This window comes from Argiope bruennichi, chromosome 10 (assembly GCF_947563725.1).
Source record: "Argiope bruennichi chromosome 10, qqArgBrue1.1, whole genome shotgun sequence".
In the NCBI taxonomy this organism is placed as follows: domain Eukaryota; kingdom Metazoa; phylum Arthropoda; class Arachnida; order Araneae; family Araneidae; genus Argiope; species Argiope bruennichi.
Window position 1 is genome coordinate 126,290,577 of NC_079160.1, and position 26,683 is coordinate 126,317,259.

The following is a 26,683-nucleotide window of genomic DNA, read 5'->3' on the forward strand; positions in this document are numbered from 1 at the left end:
TGTGCATATTCCTAAAGATGCATGTCAGGAATTTAGAGTGTCAACACACACATTGTTTTTTATTATTAGTACAAATGTTTCTTAAAAATGCACCCACATTGTTTTTTATTATTAGTAGAAATGTTTCTTAAAAATAACACCTCATCAATTTATAATCCATAGCTCATAAAGAAAAAAAAAAAAAAAAAAAAAAAACCCACTGACTCGCATTAAAGAATAACAGAGTTTGATATGGAATGCATTATACCAAGGAAGTTTATTATTGGTTTTAAATATAATAGAGTATAAAATTTGTGTAAATTTAAAAATGTATGAGGATATTAATTCACTCTATGTCTTAACAAAATTATTTAACATCAATAAACCTTTTACAACTCTCTTTCATTAAATTTATTTGTTTAAGAGTGAAATACTTACTCGATATAATTCCATATCAGGATATTACCATGTAGCGACTAAATGGTTGCTATTAAAGATTAGTTTGACTTATAAAGTAACCATGGAAAAATTTGTCTCCTAAACATGGGAATGAAATTAAATACACATAAAATTGTAATTTATTTCTACTTTTATAAACTTTAATTTTCTTTTTTCTTTAAATACTTTCAAAGAAAGAAGGAAACTTTCAAACCATTAACTTTAAAAATATTAGTTTTATATAAAAAAATGAATTGCGTATTTAAGGAATTTAAAAGTTAAGTAAATTAACTGATAAAAATATCTTTAAAACTAGCAAATTATTACAGAAATGAATCTGCTCCTAGAATTTTCAACATTTCAGTTTAAAAATTAATAATTTAAATTATTGATCCTGAGAAACTCGTATTATATAGAAGTGCATTTTTTTCACAGTCTTTTTAAAAAATAAACTACTTCCTAATATTGGCTTTGGGAGCAACTGTAGTTTTCTTTAAAAAAATTAGCATAAAAGAATAATTTTGTCAATAATAATATAAAGAATATTTTTTTTAATATTTGTTTCGTTAGATGAATTAATCAAATTTTTGCAACACTATTTTCAAGTGTGATGTCAATGAAAATACGTAGACAGAAAAACAAAATTATATATTCTAATCCTGTATATGAACATAATTTCCTTTGTGACTTAAACTGTATGTTAAAAAAAATCTTATGGAATAGAGACAGAAGTGTAGATGAAGTTACAACTTTATTCACATGCTACTTACTCTATTACTTCTTACTTCCTTTATAAATTCTTTTCATGTATTGTGAAACTTTCCAAATAAGCACAGTGTTTTAAAAAATAAATTTTTTATTGAAATATACCAAAAGGATATTCATCTGAATTTAATTCAAAGTTAACTTGCTAAGGAAAAAAAAAGGAGAGTTTTCTGAAGAAAAAATGTACTAGTTATCTTTCTAAGAATTCTTAAAATTGATAAGGATTTCCTAATCTATCCATGTAAACACCATGGTGTGATTCATTCAAAATTGATAAGGTTTTTATCATGGCAGCAATGCTGTCCTCTGGTTCCAGGACAGCTCTGTCCTTACCTCCCATGTCTGTCTTCACCCAGCCGGGACACATCATGACAACCAAAATTCCTTTGTCCTTTGCATGGGCTGCTGCAACTTTCATGGCCATGTTGAGGGCAGCCTGAAATAACAATTAAAAATAAAAGAGAGTATTGGGGGGGGGGGTATTTTCTTTGGTCTTTCGGCAAGATTTTGGTTTTAGTATTGTAATGTTGGTTTGGAACCTGATTATACTAAAGGTATATTTGTACTCCAGTTTCACAGTAAATCCTTATGATCAATATCTTTCCACTATTGGGAAGCTATGGGAATGGTGTCAGTTCAAGTGGTGATCCTCTTATGTAATCATAGTATAAAAGGACGACCATCTTGCCCACCTCATTCTCCTCAAAAAAAAAAAAAAAAAAAGATATTTATAACTTCAAACATTTACATTTTTAGAAAAGTAAAAAAAAAAGGTTTCTGCAGCTATTTTTTGCAAATAGTTTGATATAATTTTTGTTCTTTTAATAAAATATAAATTAACTTGGGTGAATTGTTAATAACTAAAATGAAGTTCTTAGATTTTGTGATTCTAAAAATTCATTTTCATAATGTCAAGTGGGATCAAAGTCTAGCTTAAAATTTTTTTTCTTTTTTAAATATAAATATGCATGTTTCAGATTTTCTAATGTATCTACATGATTTGTTTTTCAGTGATTTCAACATTTTTTCCAGATTGCAAACTTCATTTTTTTAAATAATCTACAAGCGTTTTCTAGCACACTTTTCTGGAAAGAAAAAGTATCTACAAATCCTTAAATAAGATAGAAAAATAGAGAATGAGCTATTCCTTATTATTAATGAGAAATCGGTTTGATGTTTTTGAATGGTAGCTATTGATATGCTTTAAGATTAGAGTTAAAAAAAAAAAAGACGCTATCATAAGAGAAAATCTATATAATGGTTAATTTTTTCATTCCTGCTTTTGTGACTGTCTCAGGTGGTTTTTGAACGCAGTTGGCTATCTGAGAATACTCCCGGCAATAAAAATAGAATTATAACAGGATTAGCAGGAGCAAACACTAGGGGAGAGAAGGGGAAATCAAAATCACGATAGGAAGGTGCTTATGTGGGGAGAGGTTTCTATTACAGAATATATTTTTAGTAGAGAATGTTTGGTACTGACCAAAAAGCTTTAAAATTCAGTCATATTGCCTAATTTATTATAGAAATGCATTCAAAAATTATATTAACTTAGATTTTAAAATCATGGGGGGTTGAAATAAGCTATTAGAGAAATAAATTCTTGGGAATTTAGAGACTGGCTCGCACATGCTTCCGAATTTTTTTTTTGCTGATAACTTCGTTTCCGATGCTATTATTAATGCGTATTTTTTTAAATTTGTGTCATGTGGTTCACATGTTGTATTAACTATGATCAATATACAGGGCGATTTATCCCATCTTTGCAAGTCTATTAAAAGAAAACAAAATAAAGTGCAGCTTTGTTATTCATCAGAAATCAAAAATAATAGTTGAAAGCTTAAATGAAACCCAATTATAAGTGTTCAATGTGAGCGTCACCGGAAATAGGAAGAATATCAAAGCGGTACGATAGCTCACCTCACATTTTTTTCTGCTTGCCTGGTGTGAAACTTTGGAAAGATGCAGATCTTCATGTATGGTGATACTTGATTTTTTCTCCTGGGGATTCATCAAACAGTAATTATTTGTTTTCCAATACCAACTTACGCCATAAACTTGAAGATATGCAAATCTGCAGACTTTCAAAGCATCACATCAAAGATGCCGAAAGAATGATCGTATCATCTTGATATCGTTCGTATTTTCGGAAGTGCTAGCAAAAAAACATTTATAACTGTTTTGAATTTAATAACTGTGTCATTTCCGATGAATAACAAGGTTATAATTTGATTTGTTTCATTTGATAGCCCTGCAAAGTCGAGATATTCCTTTATAATTACCCTGTATTTCATTTAACTGTAATTGCGTGTCAAGATATATAGAAATGCCAGATAGTTGTGGCTCATATAAAATTTCAAAGATTGGCATTTTCTAATACTGATGCTGAGATTGCAACTCGAAGGAAAGGCGAAAACTTCTGATTGCGAGAAAATGAATCAAAAAGAGCTATTCGATTTCTTCCCACAGTAGGGGGACAATTTTTTAAATTTTCAAATTCTGGTGGATATAAAAATGTTTAATACAAATAATATGGAAAGAAAAAATTAATCATAAGTGAAGTGTTTCCTTCAAGTTCGTAAAGGAGAATTTCACTAGCAAATGTAAAAAATATTTTTTATCAATGCATTGTTAAAACATTTAATAAACCAAAGCCGATTCTTCCAAAGTAGCATTCTTCTTTAGAAAACTCAGAAGAAAAAGAATCAAAATTACTATAATTTAAAACGGTAAATAGATGAAAGGACTCATAATTGAAATATGATACGTATTTTCACAATAAAAAAAATAATTGAGGTGAAAACTACAACAAGTGAGAATATTCTTAATTTCAAAAATAGATTCTATATATTTTTTTCAAAACATTTCTACTTCTGACGGTTCTTTTAATAATGAAACCTTAATGATAAGCTTTTTTATAGTTGTTTACAAATAATAGTTACTATAGGTTCTAATAATGACATCCTAAGGCCATATGAGCTTTATATGGCAGCTGTATTTACAGAAATAAACACTCATGTGACTTTTTGGGATACCCTCTATAATGCAGTGCATCAGAGTAGAAGTTATGCTAGATATCAATATCAGATAACTGAGGAATGTTATTTTCCCTTTGTCTCGGGCAACTGATTTTGCTAACCTAATCGGTCATTCACTTTATAAAGAACTCCTCTAATTTGTGGATTGAATTGTGAGTTTTAACGGCGCAAGAGCCGTATTTGATTATACTGCACCACATAAACGGCCAAAAAACAGATAAAAAGCATAACTTTATTTAAAATTCTGTACAAAGTAGAAACCGATGAACAAAATTGGAAAGCAATGACTTTTAATATTGAAAATAAGATGTTAAAAATGACAAAAAAGTGAAATGTTAAATAAGATGGTAAATACCAATTGTGATTATGCTGAATTTACTGAGACTACAATGATCCTAAAGACGAAATAAGAAAGTTACGAAAGATAAATGGAAAGAAGATGAAAAAGGAACGCTATACCATAATAAAAACACAAGAATAAATTTCATGGAATTTTTTGTAAATTAACAAATATTTTTGATTACAATTGTAAATTTTTGGCGAGTTGAAAAAAGTTCATATAAAATTGAAATTCTCCGATATTATTCATAAATTTTTTGAACTAAGTAACGGTGAAGTGAAATTTAAACAATAAAGAAAGTGACACAAAAATAAATAAATAAAAAACAATTTGAAAAAATGCACTCTGTATGGAGATACACATTGATGGTCCTTTACAAGGATCATTTTTTAAACCATTTTACGTTGCTGATTTTCATCATATGTGTATCGTTTCCCCACCATTTATGGCTTCCCCGTACGCCGATCGATTTATGATTGGGGGGAATGGTGTTGTCTTTTAAAAATTTCAGATTTTTGTGCAGTAACCATGACGACGAGGGTTGCATTGTTTTCACTCATTTAAAACTTGAACTCACACCTTTTAAATAGCAATATATGAAATTTCTTTTCGATTGATAGGTGCCACTAGGGTTTTATATATTGGGGGATTTTTTTTAATGGCTATTTAGCATGTTAGACATTCACAGGAGTATATTAACAGAACTGGCACTGCCTATATTCTGTAATGAATATTGGTATGTGCTAAAAAAAATCGGTGAAAGACAAAATATTTTTTAAAAATATTTCCATGCATTCGGACCATCGCCGGTGTATGTCAACAAGTACAGATAATCGCTGGTAGGAATCGAAATGTTAAGCCAAGAACAGCCAGAGAGGCGAAATAAGAAATTGCGAATAATTTTGTCAAAAATTCGAACAGTGGCCATATTGAAAACCATAATCAAAAGGAAGATACTGAAGGGGATCTCTGATCTTCATCGAGATCTGTCTGAATAATCGATTTCACTTATATAAAAAGTATGGCCGTGAAAGGAGTCTTGGTCTATAGACAGCAGAAGTGTTACGAGTCTTAAACAGTAAATTTCCTCCTGTCCAATTTGGTTTAATCATTCGGATACAAGTCCATGGCGTTGACTATGATCGTATATATCGGGTGATTATAAAAATAACTATCTCGATATATGAGACCATAAATTTCATACCTTTCCCAGGAATGAAATAATGGTTCAAGGTCTTTCGAGGTATGCGCTCAAAAATCATACGAAAAACAATAGTTAAACTCTAACCATTAAGATACAGTGATAAGATTCCGAAATTTTCAAATGACAATACTAACTTTTTTTTTTATTGTAATGTTTTCTCCATGGCAAAAAACAATAAATGACGTCAAACGGTACCTGTAACACGAAAATCACCAGTGGTAGACAGAATAAGGAGAAAAGAGAAAACAGCCAATAACAGTAGAGCAACAACAGAAAGCAAAGCATTTGTGTTTCACAACTTTTCTATTTGACACACTTCAGATATGATTGCACTTTGCATGCGGCAGATGGTGCCTGGAACCAAAGCACGTGCCATGCTGAAAGGAATCGGATAAACTTCATGTATCTGTTAGGCACACCACAGTTTTTTTTTTCTTTCTGTTTTCTCCTTAGTCTGTCTAGTACTGGTGATTTCCGTGCTATAGTAACTGTTCCAACGCTATTTATTGTTTCTTGCTATGGAGAACACATTCTAATATAAAAAAAAAGTAGGTGTTGCCATTTGAAAAATTTTGAAATCTTATAACTGTAACCGTACCTGTTTAACTGTTGTTTTTCGTATGATTCTTGAGCGCATACCTCACAATACCTTGAACCAAAATTTTATTCCGTTCTTGTAAATTCTATGACTGCTATGGTCCCATATATTGGGATAGTTTTTTTTTTTTTTTTTTTTTTTTTTTTTTAAATCAACCGGTGTTGGCAGCTACTCTTAGAAAGAGGAATCCGATTCTAATAAACAAACAAAATAAATTACCGTCAAGCAGAAAATAAGATTATATATCGCATCATATGATTTTTATGTGAGCTTATTATCATGTGACAACATGATGTTGTTTTGGCTTCTCAGTTTTGAAGTCTCAAAATGCTTAGGCAGAAAAATAAAGAGCATGATTTGTAGGAACTCATAAACCGTAGGAATTTTTTTCTGCTGGGGACCATAAATATGAGAAAATATTCCAAACCTCGAATGCTTCAGATTAGTTTCTAAGTAAAAGCCATCTGACCTTTCTATTAAAAATATATTTGCAGCGGTGCGAAGTTCAATTTTTTTTTCAAAATGATTTTGATGTTTCAATTTATTAATAGATTCCATGGAAAGAGTGATGATTTAAACATCCAATTTTTGATCTCAAATAAATTTTTCCGTATTGTCAAATAAAATTGTTCTCACACGATAATTTGAGATTTGTGACAGCAGATTTCAACGTTTTTGTAGGTATTCTTTTCTTTTCTTATTTAGAATGTACAATTTGTTTAAATGTGCTATTCTCGTGCTTTCCCCAATTTTGGTGGGCACAAAGTTTTTCCCTAATTACAAAATATATTGTAAAAACAATTATAATTTGGCGTATTGTTGTTTCGATGCATTGTGAAGGTGGTTATAAAATTTTTAATAAAATCACTCGTGTTAGTCAATTTCAATGTGAGTACCCTAAGTAACTTGAAGAATGTCAAATGTATTCCAGTTATTGCCACATATTATCCAAAATTTCAGTTGCCACTTTAAACGCAGCATCTGCGTTCCTAATTTTGAATGCAACTGGTGTTGTGAATATGCTGTCTTTTATGTGCACCCCCCCCCCTCCAAAAAAGTTAGTGGAATAATATCAAGTGATCCATTACTTCGAAAGAATGAACGTTATTGACATTAGTTTCGACATGATTTTGTCGACTCTATATTTATAATAATTGAATATAAATTCACAATTTCTACATTGTTGAGCCATCTGTTGGACTAAAAAAATGAAGAACATGACTATTCCATAATAAAAATATTATTATGCTATATTTAATAGTCTTTTCGTGATATATTTTTTAATAAGGAAAAGATTTTGTGACCACTCTGTACAAGTATGATTCAGAAAGGTGAACCTTTGTTCTAACTTGAAGAATTATATTTTTATATTTATATTTATATTTTTATTATTATATTTTTATTCAATATTCACATCAAAGCATGTTGAATGCTAACATTTGAGATGTGAAGGAAAAAATAGGGACATTTAGTACATACATCGATCTTTCACTCTCATATATACAGGGTGTTGCCGAATTCAACCGAGAAATTCAGAGGAGTGAAAGCAGACATCAAGAGAATAAGGAATCACCATACAACATGGAGTCAGAAATGACGTTTAATTCGTGAAAATCGCAAAAATATAGAGAGTCGGAAAACTGTTGGGATCTGTAAAAAATTAATAAAAATTAACAAATAGTGTTTCAACTACAATTTTTTTTAAGTGAAAGCACATTTTTTAAAAAAAATTTTATGCTGGTAACATGCGGATTTATGATCTAGGGGGTCGTAAATTACTGAAAACGGAAAAGTAGTCTAGAACCCATATTTGCAAAAATATTAAAATTTGAAGAAAAATAAAAGATTGAAAATGTAAGGAATTTTATATTCTATAATTTGATATAAGTGTGTAGTGTGAGAACTGGGGAGTTTTAAAGATATTCAAGAAAAACTAAAATGGGAACTAGAAAACATTGCTGCAAAATTAGTACCAATGTTCACAGAGAGCGTTGTCAAATTTGAAAAATTCAGAGCAAGGATAATAGGCCTTAAGTAGATGAAAAATTAACAGAAAACATAGGGTCGCAGGTAAAGTTTTTTAATGAAAATCACAAATTGGTGGAGTTTGCACGCTGGATGCTTGAGACCACACAGGAAGATGCACACTTCTTTTATTCTCAGATGAAGCCTGCTTTACGAGATAAACGTGTCTTCAATACGCACAATGCGAATATTTGGTCATTCGAAAATCCCCACATCACTATCTCGTCGAACGTACAACGCAAGTTTAACATGAACATCTGAGCAGGGTCATCTATTGGGACCGTATTTTCTGCTCGAATGCTTAAGCGGCAAAAAGTACCTTGTTTTCTTCCAACACGTTCCTCCAGATTTAATGCAGGGAACACCGACAATTTGGTTAATGCATGATGAAGCGTCAGCACATTTTAGTTACATTCGTGAAATCTGACTTGTTGTTTGCGAAGGAAGTATAACTACCATCAATTCTACAATGCTAATTAAGGAATATTTGCTCACTGCTTTTATTTTTCTGGAACGCATGACAAATTTACATAAGAGAAGGCTTCTTCTCGATTACCTTGTTCCTAATCCTCGAATTCACAGGGCTATTCTCTTCGCCAGACTCACTGTCTTTTCGACGTCTGTTTTTGCAATTTTCACTGAATAAACGTTATCTGCGACCCTATGTTTTCTGGTAATTTTTCATCTACTTAATGCTTACTATTCTTGCTCTGAATTTGTCTTTCGAATTGCACAACGCTCTCTGCGAATATCGGTACCGATGTTGCAGCGATGTTTCCCGCTTCCCATTTTAATTTTTCTTGAATATCTTTAAAATTCCCCAGTTCTCACACTATACACTTATATCAAATTATAGAATATAAAATTCCTTACATTTTCAAGCTTTTATTTTTCTTCAAGTTTTAATATTTTTGCAAATATGGGTTCTAAACTACTTTTTCGTTTTCAGTAATTTACGACCCCCTAGATCATCAAAGCCGTGTGTTACCAGCAGAAAAAAAGACTTTTAAGAATTTGCTTTCACTTAAAAAAAATTGTAGTTGAAACTTTCTGTTCCTTTTTTGGTTTTAGTTTGGATAAGAAATAATTTTTAGTTGAGATTCCGAAATTATTTAGTTTCGTTTCCAAAATATTTCTAATTTTAGATTGGTTACTTATATATATATATATATATATATATATATATATATATATATATTGCATTGTTCGTGACCGAAGAAAGAGAATATACTTTGAATTTTTAAACTCCTCTTTTATTCCATCCCATTCACGTATAAGAAGCGATGACGAGCTGAAGTCCATTCACTAGCGATGCAAGAGAGAAATAGAGCCAGAAATATTTTCCCGGTGGTTTTATACTATGAGATTATGATAGGGATTTCTTTACGTGACGATTTATCTAAGGGGAATATAGGTATATTTTAAATGAAATCGTTTAGCTTGATAGATTTTTATCCCTTCATTCGAGCGTGTGAACCGCTGATTTAATCATTTTAGAGCTCGTGTAGCATTATAATTAAATAAAAAAAGGTGGAATCGGATCAGGAAACAAGAGAACATTTCAGAATGAAGTTGGTATGGGTAAAATTAAGATAACATTTTAGAAATTAATTAGGGTTTAATTTGGATTTAAAAATATCATTTTATATATACAACATTTTGAAAAGAAAAACTTTAATAAAAAGCATAAACCTTGCTGGTTTTGTAGGATGGAACTGCCAAGTCTTCTGTGAATACGACTCCAGTGTTGGTGATGCTTCCGGCCATCGAAGTCATGTTGAGCACAGCTGCTCTGGACGCGCTCATGGCGCCTCCTTCTCCCTTCAGTCGGGCTGCTTTCTCCAAGATGGGCAGCATTGCCTGCAATGGAGACACTGAATAAAGAAAATAATTCTGAGATAAAATAAATTGAAGAGAGAACGAATTGCAAATAATTCCTGTGTTTGGTGTAAGGAGTCTCGTATATGAAATCCAGTCGTACCATTAAAAAAAAAAAAAAAAAAAAAAAATTCAAACTTGAGATTTTGGCAAATTTTCACATTTCATAACTCCCTGAATTTGAAGGATACATTTTTGCACTGTCAGTGAACATGAGACAGTGCTTTGAGCCAGATGGAGGAAATTTGGTATATGGACTTACGACAAAATTTATAGATATCTATCAAATTTTGGATGAAATCCATTAAAAAGAAGTCTGTTTGTCTGGTTGTTCAATTACAAGTGGACTGTCTGACTACAAAACGCAAAGAGCTAAGTAGATAAACTTAGATTTAACATCTAAAATAAAGCTTTACCGTCTGTCGGTCTGCCCTTTCGCAAGCACGTCAGTATAATGACTCATAAACGCTATAATTTAAATCAAAGAAATTTCCTCATAAATATATTTGTAGTTTCTTATAAAAGAGTGGTGCCAATCGGCAGACAAGAAGGCGTCCAGATACTTACTCTCGCGGTAGATTCAGGAAAAGACCGGATTCATGGCCAAAATCTGTATTTCGTAATTGTCATTCGCTAGTGCCGTGCAAGTAGGGATTGCAATACTGGTATACCGGGATACCGAATACCGGTATTTTGAGAGATTTGTACAATTTTGTAATACCGGTATTCACAAGTTTAAATACCGGTTTTTCGGTATTTACTAGAAATTTTTTAAATTGTCTCCACTATATGTTCAGGGATCGCCAACATAGCAAAATAGTATACGCTTTTGTTTTCATGTCTTCCTAACGGGCGAAATTAATTAACTAATTAATGGTTTAATTAATCGCTTAAATCTAAATTAGCGAAACATGGATTATCCCTGAAAGAAGAAATTATATCCATAATGACTGATGGAGCAACAGTTATGAAAAAAAGTTGGAAAGTTGATTGGTGCAAATCAGCAATTGTGCTATGCTCATGGAATTCAATTAGGAATAATAGATGTATTATACCAAAAAAAATAAAGAACAGAAGAATCTAAACACTGTGGATATAGAAACTTCGGTTGGTTGGTTGTGAGTTTTAGTGGCGCAAGAGCCAACCTTGGCTAAACTGCGCCTGTCGTATGGTTAGATATAGAAACTTCGGATTCCAACTTTGAAGAGAGTGAGAGTGATATTGACAATGTAATTGTTGAGGAAGTTATTGCTAATGAGGATGAAATATTAACCCATCAAGAATTGCTTCCTATAATTTATAAAGTTTAAAAAATTGTTAAGATATTTAAACGTTCCCCTACAAAAAAATGCCATATTACAAAAATAAATACTAACTGAAAATAAAACAGAATATATGTTAATATTAGATTTTAAAACACGTTGATACCGTTTACTCCTAACAGCACACATCACACTAGAACAGCACACATCACTATCTGAAGATTATATATTACATTCAAAAATCGCACAGAAGAAAGGCATATCGAAATAGAAAGTGTCTTATGGTATTTACATAATTATAAAGATTTTAAAAATGAAAATGAAAAATAAGAAAAGAAAATAACCAATTCAAATCTGATTAAGTTTATAGTAAATATTCTTAAAATTTTTTACCCACAAACCTATCCACATTCAAAAGAATTCTGTTCAGTTATCGAAGATTATGATGACACTCATGTCGATAGTGAAAAGGAATTGTCTCTTGAACAAAAACTAGAATTAGCGATAAATAAGAAAATTTCAACGAACCAAAATACAATACAGAAATCAGCTATATCCAAAACCATCCGATAAGAAATCGATTTATTTATAGATGAGGGATTTAGAGGTAAATACTTGGAAAAAGTATATCGCGCATTGCTAACGGTATCACCAACTAGCGTAGATGCCGAAAGAGCGTTTTCGACAGCAAGTAATTTTTGCACAAAATTACTTTTCAGGCTTAATGACAGTACAATCGATACATTATGTTTTTTAAGATCACATTGTATTAGTACCACAGACTGCATAGTAATATTTGCACTTTTTTTGTGATTTAAATAAATATGTTGTTTCTTTACTTTTTTGTGATTCTCTATATACTGTTATAAATTATAAGTTAGAAATTATTTTTTGTGATATTTACCCTTTCTAATAAAACTGGCAAATAAAACAAAGAAACACCTGTGTTTTCTTACGTTTTCTAAAATTTCTAATGCCGGTATTAAAACCGGTATCCCGGTATTAAGATCTAAAAAATACCGAATACCGGTATTGTAATTTTGGTCCGGTATTGCAATCCCTACGTGCAAGGTATTTGCAGCCTAACGCAAGGGCCACCATTTTATGCTGTGGGGGGGGGGAAGGGAGATTAAAAAATTTTTAGAGAGTATGTGAGAAAATTACGACGAGACGACTCCCGACTTATTGAAGTAGCGGCCAATAAATAATTCTTCTTACAGTAGTGTCATATAGGCAGAGATATTTGGTAAAAATTCTATTTTGTTTCCCGTAGGTTTTTCTGCCTCCAAACACTTTTTAATAGTTGCGAATGTTTTGTTTATTTCTTGATTTTAAATGAATGATGTTCAGGTTTGAAGTTTCAATAGTGCTTCAATTCACTATTTGGTGTTATTCCATCAATTAAAATGAGTGCTTCTTCGTTGGCCAACAGCTACTGATTTGGTACAAGTTACTGAATTTTCCGGTCTCTTATTTTTTCATGTAAATTTTGAATTTGCATATCATTGGATGAAGTAATAGGCAACTGCCGAATCATTACGTAGCGGTTTAATTTTAAGATTTTCCTGCTAAGCAAAAATGAAAAAAAAAAACAGTGTTTTTAAAGGACACGCGTTTAATATTCTTTTGCCAGTAATATCTCATGAATAGTTACCGAAGAAGTTATAAATTTATATATTTTTATTGAAAAGGACGAAATTTAAAATGTGAATATCCGCTTTTGTTCAATTTTCATAGTTATTTGTATTTTTTTTTCCATTACTGATATAAAAAGTTGTATTAAGAAATGGCGATTTCTGTAGGATTAAATTTACAGATAGGGCAGCATAAATTGTCATAATTTCTTATGCTAAAGTATTTTATTACAGATTTTGCTATTTTAAATAAATACTACGAATAACATTGGCAAGCAATTAATATTTTATTATGTATAATTTGATTTGTTTTCTTTCTTTACTGTTAATTATTCTCATTTTTTGTTGATAATCACAATTTCCACAAAAATGTAACGTTTCTGTCGTTAAAATAAAGATAGATTGATGATTCTTTATATTTTAAAGATCGTTGTATAATTATTTCCTGTTAAGAACAGTAAAATTATTTTCTATTTTTTTTTAACCTTATTGAATTATTTTTATATGAGAAATAAACTCAAAATCAAGCTTCTCAATATAGTGTAAATTACTGTTTAAAATTGAACTCAAAAACGGAAGCATGTGCACATGCGAAATGCATTACTGGAGCAGATGCAAAATGGATATTTTCTCAAATTCGGTGAAAATGTTTTTGGCTGACCTTTTCAGCAATGGAGAGATTGCAGAATGGGATGTATGATTTGCTGTGAAATGGTGCTTTCCTTACTGCAGGGACTAATGAAGATCATCTCATTGAAGCCCCGATAATTGACTGGATAAAAAATAAAAAAAGTGAATTGTCGCATAAGAGGCGTTAACAGAAAATCTACTCTAACAAAGATGACCATGAGAAAAATAACGCATACAAAAAACTACTGACTAAAGATCTTTTAAGTAAGCATCTGATTAGCATTGGACTGATTTTAGCTTCATTTTAAAATCCTTAATCCCCCTCCGACTAGGTACGGAGGGGGATTAAGGATTTAAAAAAAAATATTTTAATGTTTATATGATGATTTTTTTTATTAATATAAGGATAAAATAATGAATAAAAGTATAATTATTTAAATATATATGTAGCTTTTGAAGAAAAGCGTATTTTGATGTAAATTTTAGCATTTATTTAAAAATCCAGGATTGTTCTAAGGAAAACAATTGTTACAGTTTTTTTCATTTTTCTTTGCAACATTGCATGTGTAATTAACTATTATCAAAAATTATGTTCAAAAATATAATTTTTATGTAATTATCTGTGAAATTTTACTTGTTTACTTACTTGTAGGACCATAATAGGCCCTTCTGTATTGACTTTAAAGTGAAGTTCCAAATTTTGGGGGGTAATGTTGGGGAAAAGTTCAGGCTGGGCTACTCCAGCATTATTGATCAACAGGTTGAGGCCCTTTTCTCCAACGGTGGCTTCGACTGTTTGTTTAGCCGATGCTATTTCTTCTGAGCGGGTAACGTCTGTAAAATAGGTGTTTATAGGCATGATTGTAAAAACTAGGAATAGACAAGTATTATTATTTTAAAATGGAAGAGAAAGGCTTCAGAAGAGATTAAAATTTTATATTAGCATTCATTGCTTATCAATTTGTAATTTGAGATAATCCTGATAGAATCCCCATTGGAGCTTTATTAATGAAGGTAAACGTATTAACTACTATTTATTTCTATCGTTCAGCTGGTGAAAAGCCCAACTTCGGGATAGCCTCATTGGTAGGGCCTTATGTTGCATTCGCGTCTATTGGGCTGGTGCGCCTATAATTCTGTCGTAGCCACGAAGTCCTCCAAGTCGAGACAATACCACTGGGGGTACTGGATCAGAGGGGATCGTTTTCTGATTCGGGTCGAAATGGCGATCTGTGGATGAGTGAATGAAATGTATGAATGAAGTCCGCCCCGTGAAAAAGGCTGTGACGCATGAGTAGCTAAGATGCACTGTTGGCCCTTGAAAGCGCTATTGAAACAAGAGACGCTAAAACTCGGCTTAAAATCGCTGACTTTGTCAGAGGGTTTGTCTATGACAACAACAAACAACCCGAAGAAAGAGAGAAAAATATTTTCGGCTGCATACTAAGTTAAGAACTTCATTTCTTCATTCATTTATTTAGAACTGTAGAATTTTCCTTATGCTAAAATAACTGGATCCTTCGTTGTTGGATTAGTGATTTTTCCAATTAATTGAACAGATGTTTTTAGAAATGACTTTTCACATTTTATGATGCTATCGGCAAAAATTTCTGTATATTAAGTTCGTTGCTGGTGTTTTTCGATCTTTCAACCACAATAAATAAAAAATATGAAAAATCGCACAGATTATTTAAAATTAAAACAAATGCGTGCAATTATTATTATTTTTTTATATTTTATAAAAATAGTTTTAAACAATATTTCAAGATCGCAATAGTTACTGGAGTTTGAAAAATTCACTGCACATATAGCTAAACTTCAAAACATCATGTACTGATCCTTGGCATACTTAGAAATTAATTTTCGAGGGTGCATATGTCACGGTCATGAAAGAAGCAGCTTCGTTAGTCTAGAATTACCACTTGATTAAAGCTAAAGAAAACGATATATCAATCTTATTTCTCCTATTTAAAACTATTCAAGGACTGATATAATTTTTATCAACTTATAAGTACCGATTTCATATTTATACTAGTGAATATGGAATCTGGATAATTTAGATATGAGCTCAACCAACAAGGTTAATTTTGGACAATAAGCTACCATACTGTGTATGTTAACATTTTGTTGTTAAATTCAGTCATATTTTATTAGTCAAATAATTGTAGCTTAGTAAATTAGATCATAAAAAACCCACAAATTCAATAGTTAAATTAATTTAATTTTCACTTTGTTTTCTCCATCGTTTTATATTGAATTCAAAAACAAGCTACGGCATAAATTCATGAAAACTTTAAGAAATTATGATAAAAAAAGTAATGATCGGAAAAAAAAATCGGTTTACGCGAATACTTTAAAGAGGCATTGGATTTTTTTCTATGTATAAAAAATGGTTCTAACAGCAACCGAAAGAGTGTACTCCAGCAATTTTATGCAAATCAGGTAAACAAAAACAGGCACTGAAACAGATCACAATAATATAGCACTGTGCATTTATTTTAAAGTAAAAGATGTTCAGCATGACTGCCACCACAAGATGATAGGAAAGTGAAGTGCGTCACTCCGCCTATTACAGCAGTGTAGAATGTCGGCCTCGACATCGCTGACAATCCATCAAATGGCACATTTCAGTTCGATCAAAGTGGTAGGCGTGCCCCGACAATCCCCAGAAACAAAAATCTGCTGGGACCAAGTATGGCAATCGTGAAGGGCGCTTAAACTTACAACCTCGACTTATCACTCGGTATTCAGTAAAAGTGTCCAGGAATGTTTTGACATCATGTACAAAGTGCGGTGGTTCACAGTCGTGCACGAAAGAGATGACAAGTAACCCATGCCTTTCTTGCAATGCAAGCACAACATGGTTGTGCAAAAGTGTCACCTGCCGTTCTGCAGTGATGGTACGAGTTTTCCAGTCTAATGTAGCAAGCGAAAAATAAAAAAAACCCAAATGAAACCACACAAAATAGTCACATGGAGAGAGTGCAATAACTTGGTCAGACACTCAACAGGGTCTGAGGCCGCCTAGATACGATAGTTCTGCATATTGACGTTACCACATGCCATGAAAAGTGTTCTTTATCCCTCCACGTAACATTCAGCAAATATTGAGGATCACACTGTGTTTGAGCCAGCGTCCATAGAAAAAAGTTCAGTCTTTCATCTATATTTGTTATTAATAACTGTGAAGTGCCTTGCATCTTGTACGGATACAGAAACAAGATTCCATGCAGAATGCGTCGAATCGAAGATTGTGTAATTTCCGATATTTTCCCTAGCTTCGCGAGCATTGGTGTTTTGGCTTCTAATTCGTTTGTGTACTTTTTACAACATGGATGCGATTTGCACACATGGATGCCGCTTCATGGACGACCTTCCAAACACCCCATTTCTTTAAAGGGTTGTACTAAATTCAATATCCCATTCAATGAAATAGGACGTTTTTCAGCCTCCAGTTCTTTCTTCGTGCAAAACCTTCACGATGCAATAGTTGTGGATTCACCCTTGCAAAAAGCTTAATCACTAATGCTCGAACAGGTAACGATGGTATGCTGCTGCGATCGAATGACAAATCCATTTCATGTTCAGGTGTTTCGTCGCTAGCCCTATCTGAATAAAACGGCTTAGTATAAAGTGTGAGAAACCTCTTTCATTTAGACTTGGGATTCTTTTTTATGCATGGAAAAAGAAAAACTGTCATTCTGATGTTTTTTGCGTAAGCCGAAATTTTTTCCGACCCCTACTTCTTTCATTATGAGTTTTTAAGTTTGCATGAATTTGTTTCGCATTCTATATTATTTGACTTCATATTTGAAAAAGCCTACATTGCAAAAAAATGGCAACAGCAGCTGCTATGTTTTTACTAAATTGTTTATAACCATTTTAATCAGACAAAGAATTTATCACAATTTTATAAAATATAATAAATTAGAAAATATTGCTCATTTATTAATGCAAAAAAGCCGGCAGAATACATAAAATGTCGCTTTTTTTTCAAGTATTTTATTAAATGAGTCATCTGAAGTTTTAAGCGAATCAAGGAAAATAAGTCGAATGCATTCACTATATTATCCTAATGTTCCATTCTTGGTTAATAATGATACTCTTAATTTTTTTCTAACAATTTCATAGATAAGTGATAAAAATAGTCGATGGAAGTTTCAGAATACATTGGTAAACAGTCGGCAACTTATTCACTCATGGCGATGCTGATTGTTTAATCAAACACAGCGCAAACCGTAGGCTGAACGGATGACAACTGATATCAGACACTCTGTCGATTTGAAAGGTCGGAAGAAATTAATTTATTTCGATTATTTAGCACATAATAACTTAAAGATGAAATTTAAATAATCAGATTCTTTGATATATAGCTCTCTACATCAAATTTCCTAAGCGGCGAAGAATTTTGCAAACGAAACTTCATTTCTTGTCGACAGAGGGGCAAGTGGTCAGGACAGGAATGCAGTTGTCTTCCTTCAGTATCGTCCTCACAAAGCACTACATATCTGCAAATAACATTTAATTCGTTAGTGTAGCATGCGCAAATAAATCCCTCCTCTCTCCATAGCAGATATAACTTTCGATCAAATGGAAAGCTGATCTTCTGCACTTACATATTGAAGGGCTCATTAAATACGTCTGAGGAGTAGGTATGAACACATATTTTAATCGGTCCTCTTGCTTAAGGAGCAGCTGCAAATTTCTGAACCTGCTATGAGATTTGCATGCCATTTAAAATTATTCTGGTTAAAATACAAAGGGGTATTTCATAAAGTCTATGATAATGCTGAGTCTATGATAATTATAAATAAAGTCTATGGTAACTGTGCAGAGATAATTTGAAGATAAAGCAAGTCTTGCAAAGAGAAGCTTCAGGAAGTATAAGAACATGACGTCCAACTCAGAATACGACAATGCCTGTTTTGACTACACACAATAATTCAAATGGCTCTTCATCTTCTTATGGATTAAGACAAAGCATTAGTGGCTCATCAGTTAGAGAACAAAGGAGAGGGATGATGTCCAAAATGGTCGGTGTTAAGAGGTACCATGGAGACAAAACACTAGTGAGTTTATGCCACTTTTTAATGTCGAATATGACGAGGGGAGGAAATAACAATAAACAACTTATTATCGTTCTACTTATATTTGACGCTATTACCCTTGATAACAGCTGATGATACCGATAGTTGGAATGAACTAATTAATCCTCGGACACTACCTACTAATGCTATATCCCTGTACTGTGTAAGTATGTCGATTTAAGTGCTTAGAAATAAAAAAAATTGAATTCTCCTTCTTTCTTTCTCACTCTCTTATTTATCAAAAGTTTTTTAATAACTGGAAGATGAATGAATTTATTAATAGTTACCCATTTTAATCAGAATGATTTTCGCCTTTTTCGAGGATTCTTCGATTTCTTTGAGGTCCTAGGGAAAAAAAGACTGCATCAAAGAGAGTTTTAGAAATTCAAATGTTTGTTCTTATAGATATGGTTAAAGTATACCAGCATAATTTTTATGTATAGGGTCATGTACAGATAATGCAATGACATATTCGGAGAATTCTTGATCAAAAGTACAAAAAAAAAAAAAAAAAAAAAAAAAATGGAACATACTGAAGAAAACTGCATTTAGTCGATGAAAATATGCATATAGGTAGGTAATATATGATCCATACGCAGCTGATGTACTGCATTTGTTGCTTTTCCTCTGTTCCCCCCAGTTCCTAATCCGTTGGTTTTCTTCATCCCAAGTCGCTCGTTTATGAGATGTCTCGGAACATACCGATGGATTGTACAGCTCGGATCATTATCAGGTCTTCTTGTCTTCGAGAGCATCTAGAAATCTCGTTTTTGTGTCATTACTGTGGAATTACGGCATCGATCAACAAATCAAACAATGATTGCAATTTAGTTTTAATCACTCATGCACGAAATAAAGCGCATTTTTCTTTTCGAATTTCCTGAAAAGAAGGGTATGACATATAAGACAATTTATATAAATTTTGAATGCCAATAATATTCTGAAAGATATTGACATTGCGATGAATTGAATTCCCTTTTCTCTGTAAGAGAAGCTGAAAGATGGGAGACATTCCACAAAATGATATTCTTTAAAATTCAATCTCCGAATAGTCTGATTGAATTCTATATTTGCATACATTCCAAATAGCAATTGAAATAAGAGACACGCCCGCTCGATTCTCTTCTAAGGTTCCTTCTCGATTCGCTGTTGAGGTTCTGCCCTCCCCCCGACCGATTGAATGATCACAGATCTTTACAGTGCTTTAAATGTTACTGAAGATAAATATGACGTCAGAACGATGAGATTCATTTTGAGAGCAGAAAGTAAAGCATTTTGAGATTCAAATTTTATTTTTTAAATATCTCAGAGAAGCTTTCACTTAATTTTAAAAGTAGTTGTAATTTCATACATTGCAATATACATGGTGATCAAGAAATACAGGAGGTGTTCGGAGCCTTGTAGAGTGTTATGTACTGGACGAAGTATAATAAAATTTGGCCATCATACATATTAAGGCAGGCAGTTTCGATTTGTCAAAAAGATAAAATTAGTACAAAAAAACGCCAATAGGGAAAATTCTGGCGCTGCGATCGAAAACTTCATCATGCCATTTTCATATACGGGTATTTTGTGACATGATATCGGGGATAAAAAGAAAGGTTACGGTAATTCAAGTCATTTCTGCAAAAATTCGCCCGTCGATGGCGTTGTCACTACGTGAACATGCCTTATTAGTCAAGCTGTTTTATCAGCGGGATGAAAATGCCAGTGCTGCTTTTCGTGATCACCGGTGGTTAAAACAGTTACGTAGAGGACCGATGAATATAACTAACTTACGAAGAATGGTTGAAAGATTTGATATAGCAGGAATTCTTGGTGTAAAGCCAGGCCGAGGTCGTAAAGGTATCAAGCAGGAACAAGTTGAAGAAGTTGCAACTGCCGTTTAGGGATCATTCGATAGCTAATAAACAGGCTACCAGCAGTGCATGTTCAATATCACGACAAACAGATATCCCGTTCTAGACAGGGCAGAAGATACTGAGTAAGATCCTGAAATTTTATCCGCATAAGATAACACCCATTCAAGAATGCCAGGGGACAGAAATACCCTGTTTGAGTTTGCTTTGAGATTTTTGGCTCGATTGGAAGTGGATGACGAATGACCATGGCGGATATTATGAAACGATAAAGCTCACTTTCATGTGCACAGACGAATAAATGCCGATATGCTGCGAAACACCATCGAAAACCTTCCAATCCATTTCCAATCGAGCCGTAGTGACACCGCCATCAATGGGCGAATTTTTGCAAAATGAATTCCCGTAATCCTTCCTTTTATCCTCGATATCGTGTCACAAAATACCCGTATATGAAAATGACATAATGAAGTTTTCGATCGCTGAGCCAAAATTTTCCCTACTGGCGCTTTTTGGTACTATTTTTTTTTTTTTTGACAAATCGAAACCGCATACTTTAATTTGTATGGTGGCCAAATTTTGTTATATTTAGTCCAGTACATAACACTCTACAATGCTCCGAACACCTCCTGTTATTTCTTGATCACCCTGTAGTTCTCATGAAAAAATTTGTGAACAAGATTCAAACATTTTCTTTACTCATTCAATTGAACCATTGTTTGTTTTTGTCGTAGTCGCTAAAATATCTTCAGATTGATCGAAAGCTGAAGATCAACATTAAATTTATTTGAATCAATATAAATGTTTGTCTTGTTCTATTACTATTATAATTTTACTTTCGTGAATACATATTATCCGGAGAAGGCAAAAGAAATAGGTTTTTACGATATTTCATTATGTAAAATATTTCCGTCGAACAATTTGAACGTATCATGAAATAATTATGCAAAAATGAATCAATATTTTAAAAAAATTAATTAATGACTACGTTATCGTCCAAGAAAAACTGCTCACGTCATGACAAATAAATTTAATAAATATTACTTTAAAAACAAGCCTTCATTCATTCAATTTAAACAGTTTTTTACTTTAATTATTTTCAAATTTTAATTTTAATTTTAGAATTCAATATTATATTATTACTTAATTTTGATTATTTTTTCTTAAATTCACTACAAAGTACCTATCCTTCCACGGAATCAAAATTTATCCATAGTATCAAAGCGGATTACTAAGTAAATGAACTATTTATTTACAGTTCATGAATACTGAAATACTATATTGTCATCGAGAGTACACAAAAGTATACAATATTTTGGAATCTGGACTTTATTCTATTTTCTATCTGTACTTTTTTTTTAACAGTGTGATACTATAGAATAATGAATGCTTTTTTTCAACGAATAAACTAAGCTCATTTGATTGCTTTACATTTTTATTTAGATTTAATTCATTTTTTGACAAAATTTAATGGGCAAAAAATAAAAATTTAGTAGGTAAGGTATGAAAGCAAATGGATCTCGAAAATAACATAAATGATCAAATAAGTAATTAATAAATTTAACCAAAATACTTTTTTATAAGAAATGTACACACGCACGCACGCTCGTCCATTCAAAGACGGTGGATGTTTTGGGATAGAATTTTCATTTCTCTTGTATGGAAAACGACTCGAAGAGTAATAATATCTGAGCTTATACCTCTGTAAAATGACATTACTACTGGGGATTTTGAACATGATTTACAAAAAAAAAAAAGAAAATACTCCTGGTAACGGATGCATAAAAATTATTTTAGCAGATTTTTTTTATAATTACGAAATGGAGTGTCGATTGCTCATCACTTCTTTTCTGCAAACGAAATAATATACATTTTACAACTCAGGTCAAACTCAGATGCATTTGATGTGAATGTCAAAATTTGCCGCGATGCGTCATTTTAAAAAGAAATATCAATATATCAGTCGTGGTCGCTGCTGAAGGCCCTCATTGTGTATTCAATAAAGCGTTTAGGATCGTTTTGCAGTTTTTTTACTTTTATTTTAGAAAAATGGAACTAGAAAGGGTTGAAAACAATATACGGTCATTGAAAAACGAATTGCCACATGTTAAAACAATTCATCTTTATATTTAGATAGCTTCTAAAATAGGGACTCTTAGAATTACAAATCCCGCATATCTTTAAAATTCTCTGTAAGAATACGGAATGCACAATTTTTCTAGAACTTACCTTCAAGCTGTCAGCATTTCTGTAGGTGGCAAAAATATACTGAGGAGGATCACTCAGCTGACTCAGTTGCCGCACGAATTCTAAACCGATGCCCCTGTTGGCGCCGGTTACCATCACACTTTCTATTTTCATGATTTTAAGTAAAAGATGACTCGCCTGATGTCTAGAAGTTTGCGCACTGTTTTGCTCAAAAAGACCGATCAGCAAATGAAGCTGAGTCCCTAAACGCACGACCTCACACAGATACAGAAAGTGGAGTTTCCTTCATTCTGACAGCAGCTATTACGTAAATAAGAAAGAATATAGATAATATAAATCAGTTTCACCCTGCAGCGAAACAATTAACCTTGAATTCATGCGGCCACTCCGCGAATCTGTCAAATGCGTTCGCATCTTCCGGTTTGAGAAGGAAATCGGGTTTGCAAATTTCATCCGAGAGAGAACCGGCCTGTAGGCCTTGGATCTTGCGTTATCTGTAAGAGGCAACATCCCGGTCATTTCTCCTCCATTGCAGCGCCGTTTAATTGTGTAAGTAAAGTGATCACATATTTCCTTTTCTGCAATCACGTGTGGCGTATGTCATCGTCAGTTATTAAGTGACTGCGATGGTGTTGGGATGGGTTTCAGAGCCTTGTTGAAAACGTTTTTTGTTTTTGTTTTTATTTAAATTACTTTTAATGGGAGGAATACTGAGTTTTATGAAATTCTTGATTGGAGCATTTAGCTTACCTTGTAAGATTTCACTTCTTTTTTTCAGACAAATGTAGAGTTTATATTATTTAGATTCTTTGCTGCTGTTAAGGGTGTTAAAGCATATGGTGCGATAGAAGAGTGCGATTGTATTTCAAATTTTTGAATGTCTTTCTTTCAGTGGTTTTGGTTTGTTTCGAATACACCTACGAAATATTTTGTGTTCTTCCCAATTAAGTTTATCAAAAACTGACTAATATCATAGACTGACTACTCCGTCTAGCTTAAAGGTAGACGGAAAAACTTGAATGATCGGACCTCAGGTAGAAACTGTGGCTGAATCCTAAGGACCATCAACGGCCACGGCACAACTCTTCCCTAAGGAAATACGTCCCGTCATTCATGGAAGGTAGCCACCCCCACCTGTTCGTGTACCCTCAAGAGTGGCGAAAACCAACCACCATACTAGAAACTTCTCATCCTCAATGACGAGCCCCCTCCCCCTCTCCCTCCTCCCAACGGACCAGCTGATTAATATCAACTAAATAACTTCCTAATTAACTTTATCATCAACCTAACTAATAGACAACATAGAAGTTTTCCATTGAACAAAGATAACTTTTCCGTAATGAGCCTTGTTTCTGATCAGGAGAGGGTGCACCAACCTGAAGCTCCTAGCAAACGTAGTTAAACTGGCGTCAAAGACAATTATCGAAACGGTGCTTTTTTTGTCTTCTGAAATGTAGTCAACATTCATTTTCTCATGAAATTTTATGCCAGGCAGTAGAAAAATCGAAAACCGAATTAAACCTAAATAATAAAAATCTATTAAATATTTTGTGAACTACAAATAATTTCACAACGGGCATGAATATGGATAACTGTTTAATGTAAATGGAAATTGAATCCTCATCACCAGAATAATTCTAAAAAAGTTTAGAACACAAATTTTGCCATTTGTTTGTATTTTGAAAGTTATTTTAATAAATTTTTGTTAAATCTGCACAGAAAATTTTATGCATTCCAGAATCAAGCACTCAAATTGGACCCAAATAAAGAATTCAAACTGTTGTTAGTATGAAAATCTTGATGTATTAGAAAAATATAAAATAAAGATGCATCCCTTTATCTCATACATGAAATAAATTTATAAAAAGAGTATAAATTATTTAATCCGTTGAGGAAATCCGCGGAAACTCATTTTCAGAAATCCAAACTACCTTAAAGATTTTCTTTAAATTTGTTCACAAATATTATGAAGCATAAAGAACATTGGCGTATCAACATAAAAGAGCGCACAAGGCAAATATCAAAACAGCGCCCTTTATTTTTTTCTTACTATTTATGCAAAAGAATGCAAAGATTGAAAGTGCTAACAATCCTAAATAATATGTATATTTTTTTTTAAAGGGAAGAGATTCAGATTACGAGAGTAACTTCACAATGATTGTTACATGCGGATTGTCTTTGAATATAAAATGTATCATAAAAATGTTTAGAAAACAAATTTTATAAAATCAGTTCGAAGGTTTTATGCTAAACTTCCTCAAAGAATTTTTTTCCATTCTGATTTTAATAATTCAAATAAGGCCCAAATGGAAAAAAAAAATCAATGGTTGCAATTTTTTTCTTTTATGCAAATTTGGTGCTATTAAAACATGAATGGAATGCAAATCAAACATAATTTCTATTTTTATCATTCTTTAAAAAAAATCTCTTAATCTATCGCAAAGGAATAACAATGAGAAAGTTATAAACATTACTTTTTTCTTCTTAAGCATTATATAGAAACAATGAATATTGAAATAAATCATTGATTAACACATGTAAATTCATTCAAAAATCGGAGTAGTTAAGTTGTAATGTATAATAAGATGTAGCATTATTTCACATATACCGTTACATTTATCTATCAAAATTTACACACAAGAAACACAAATACTCTAAGAACTTATTTAAAGATTGATTTAAAATTAACACATTATCAATGTATCTATAACATATAAACTTGCGTTTTGTCATAATTTAAGTAAAAATTATTTACATACATGCAAAAAACGATACATTTCTTCCGAAAAAATTTGAAATATTGGAAATGTTATTACTTCATATTCTTCGTTTTTATCGAAGCTAAAGTGTTAACGATTTCGTTGAAGTCAATTTATATTCAAAAGAACTCAATTACTATATTTTTTTTGTCACACTGAAACTTTGAGATATGAAAATATGCGCCTTAGTTAGCTGAAAGATCTTTCTCAGCTGCATTCGATGCTGCTGTTGTCAAATAAATGGAGTTGCCTCACATAACTTAAAAGCAAAGAATTCAATTTATGAATATGCACGGTAAAAATATTCATTTCTTGTATGGTTATTATATCTGCACCGTTTAAAATGAATGCATAGATATTTGTTGCTTGAAATTTCCATGACAGGCTCCCTTTTCTTTTTGATGAAAATTATTTTCAGTTTTTTGCTTGCAAAAGCATTCATTCACATTTCTTACGATTGTTCGTTCTGAATCGTGTTGATCTTTTCTTATTAGCAGAGGCTTCAATGAATGAAAATAAATGTGAACTTTTGAGCTTATTTTTATCAAGCATGGCGCCTCAGTTCTTCCTCCTTCTTCTGCTGATATTCCAAATAAGACAATCTGGGAAATTCTGTTTTATTATCAGTACTTTCTATTCGTTACTTTATCTTGAGATATATGCCTCGGTTATATAAATTATATCGAAGCATTAATAAAATATTTATATTTTAAATATATATATGCAATGATATTTCTAAATCCAAATTAAATCCTAAGTAATTTTCTAAGTTTTATCTTAATTTAACCCATAAAAATTTAATTCTAAAATGTTCTCTTATTTCCTGATCCAATTCCACCTTTTTTATTTAATGAATGCAACAGAAGCTCTGTAAAAATGCGTGAGTCAGCGGTTCTCAAACTCCGAGAGGAGTGATAAAAATCTGACAAGCTAAAAACATTCTTTTAAAAGATTCCTATCATTCCCTTACCTAAATCGA

The 26,683-nt window shown here is 32.2% G+C and overlaps 1 protein-coding gene across 1 annotated transcript; it reads right to left on the reverse strand.

Annotated features, from left to right (window-relative positions):
* Positions 1 to 1,255: 1,255 nt before the first annotated feature.
* Positions 1,256 to 23,345, reverse strand: LOC129988120 (C-factor-like). The gene is made up of 5 exons (XM_056096254.1): positions 22,967 to 23,345; positions 19,166 to 19,223; positions 14,438 to 14,625; positions 10,080 to 10,247; positions 1,256 to 1,618 (listed from the first exon to the last, which is right to left on the reverse strand). The coding sequence occupies exons 1-5, from the start codon at positions 23,096 to 23,098 to the stop codon at positions 1,391 to 1,393; spliced, it is 774 nt and encodes a 257-aa protein (XP_055952229.1). The 5' UTR covers positions 23,099 to 23,345; the 3' UTR covers positions 1,256 to 1,390.
* Between the last annotated feature and the right edge of the window lie 3,338 nt (positions 23,346 to 26,683).

What these genes read in the sequence shown, in the direction of transcription:
- LOC129988120 (XM_056096254.1), bottom strand. Translation starts at nt 23,098, where the DNA reads ATGAAAATAGAAAGTGTGATGGTAACCGGCGCCAACAGGGGCATCGGT. An exon ending in GAAATGCTGACAGCTTGAAG is followed by an intron (nt 19,224 to 22,966) that starts GTAAGTTCTAGA and finishes TTTTTTCCCTAG; the next exon opens with GACCTCAAAGAAATCGAAGA. An exon ending in GGCCTATTATGGTCCTACAA is followed by an intron (nt 10,248 to 14,437) that starts GTAAGTAAACAA and finishes TCTCCATTGCAG; the next exon opens with GCAATGCTGCCCATCTTGGA.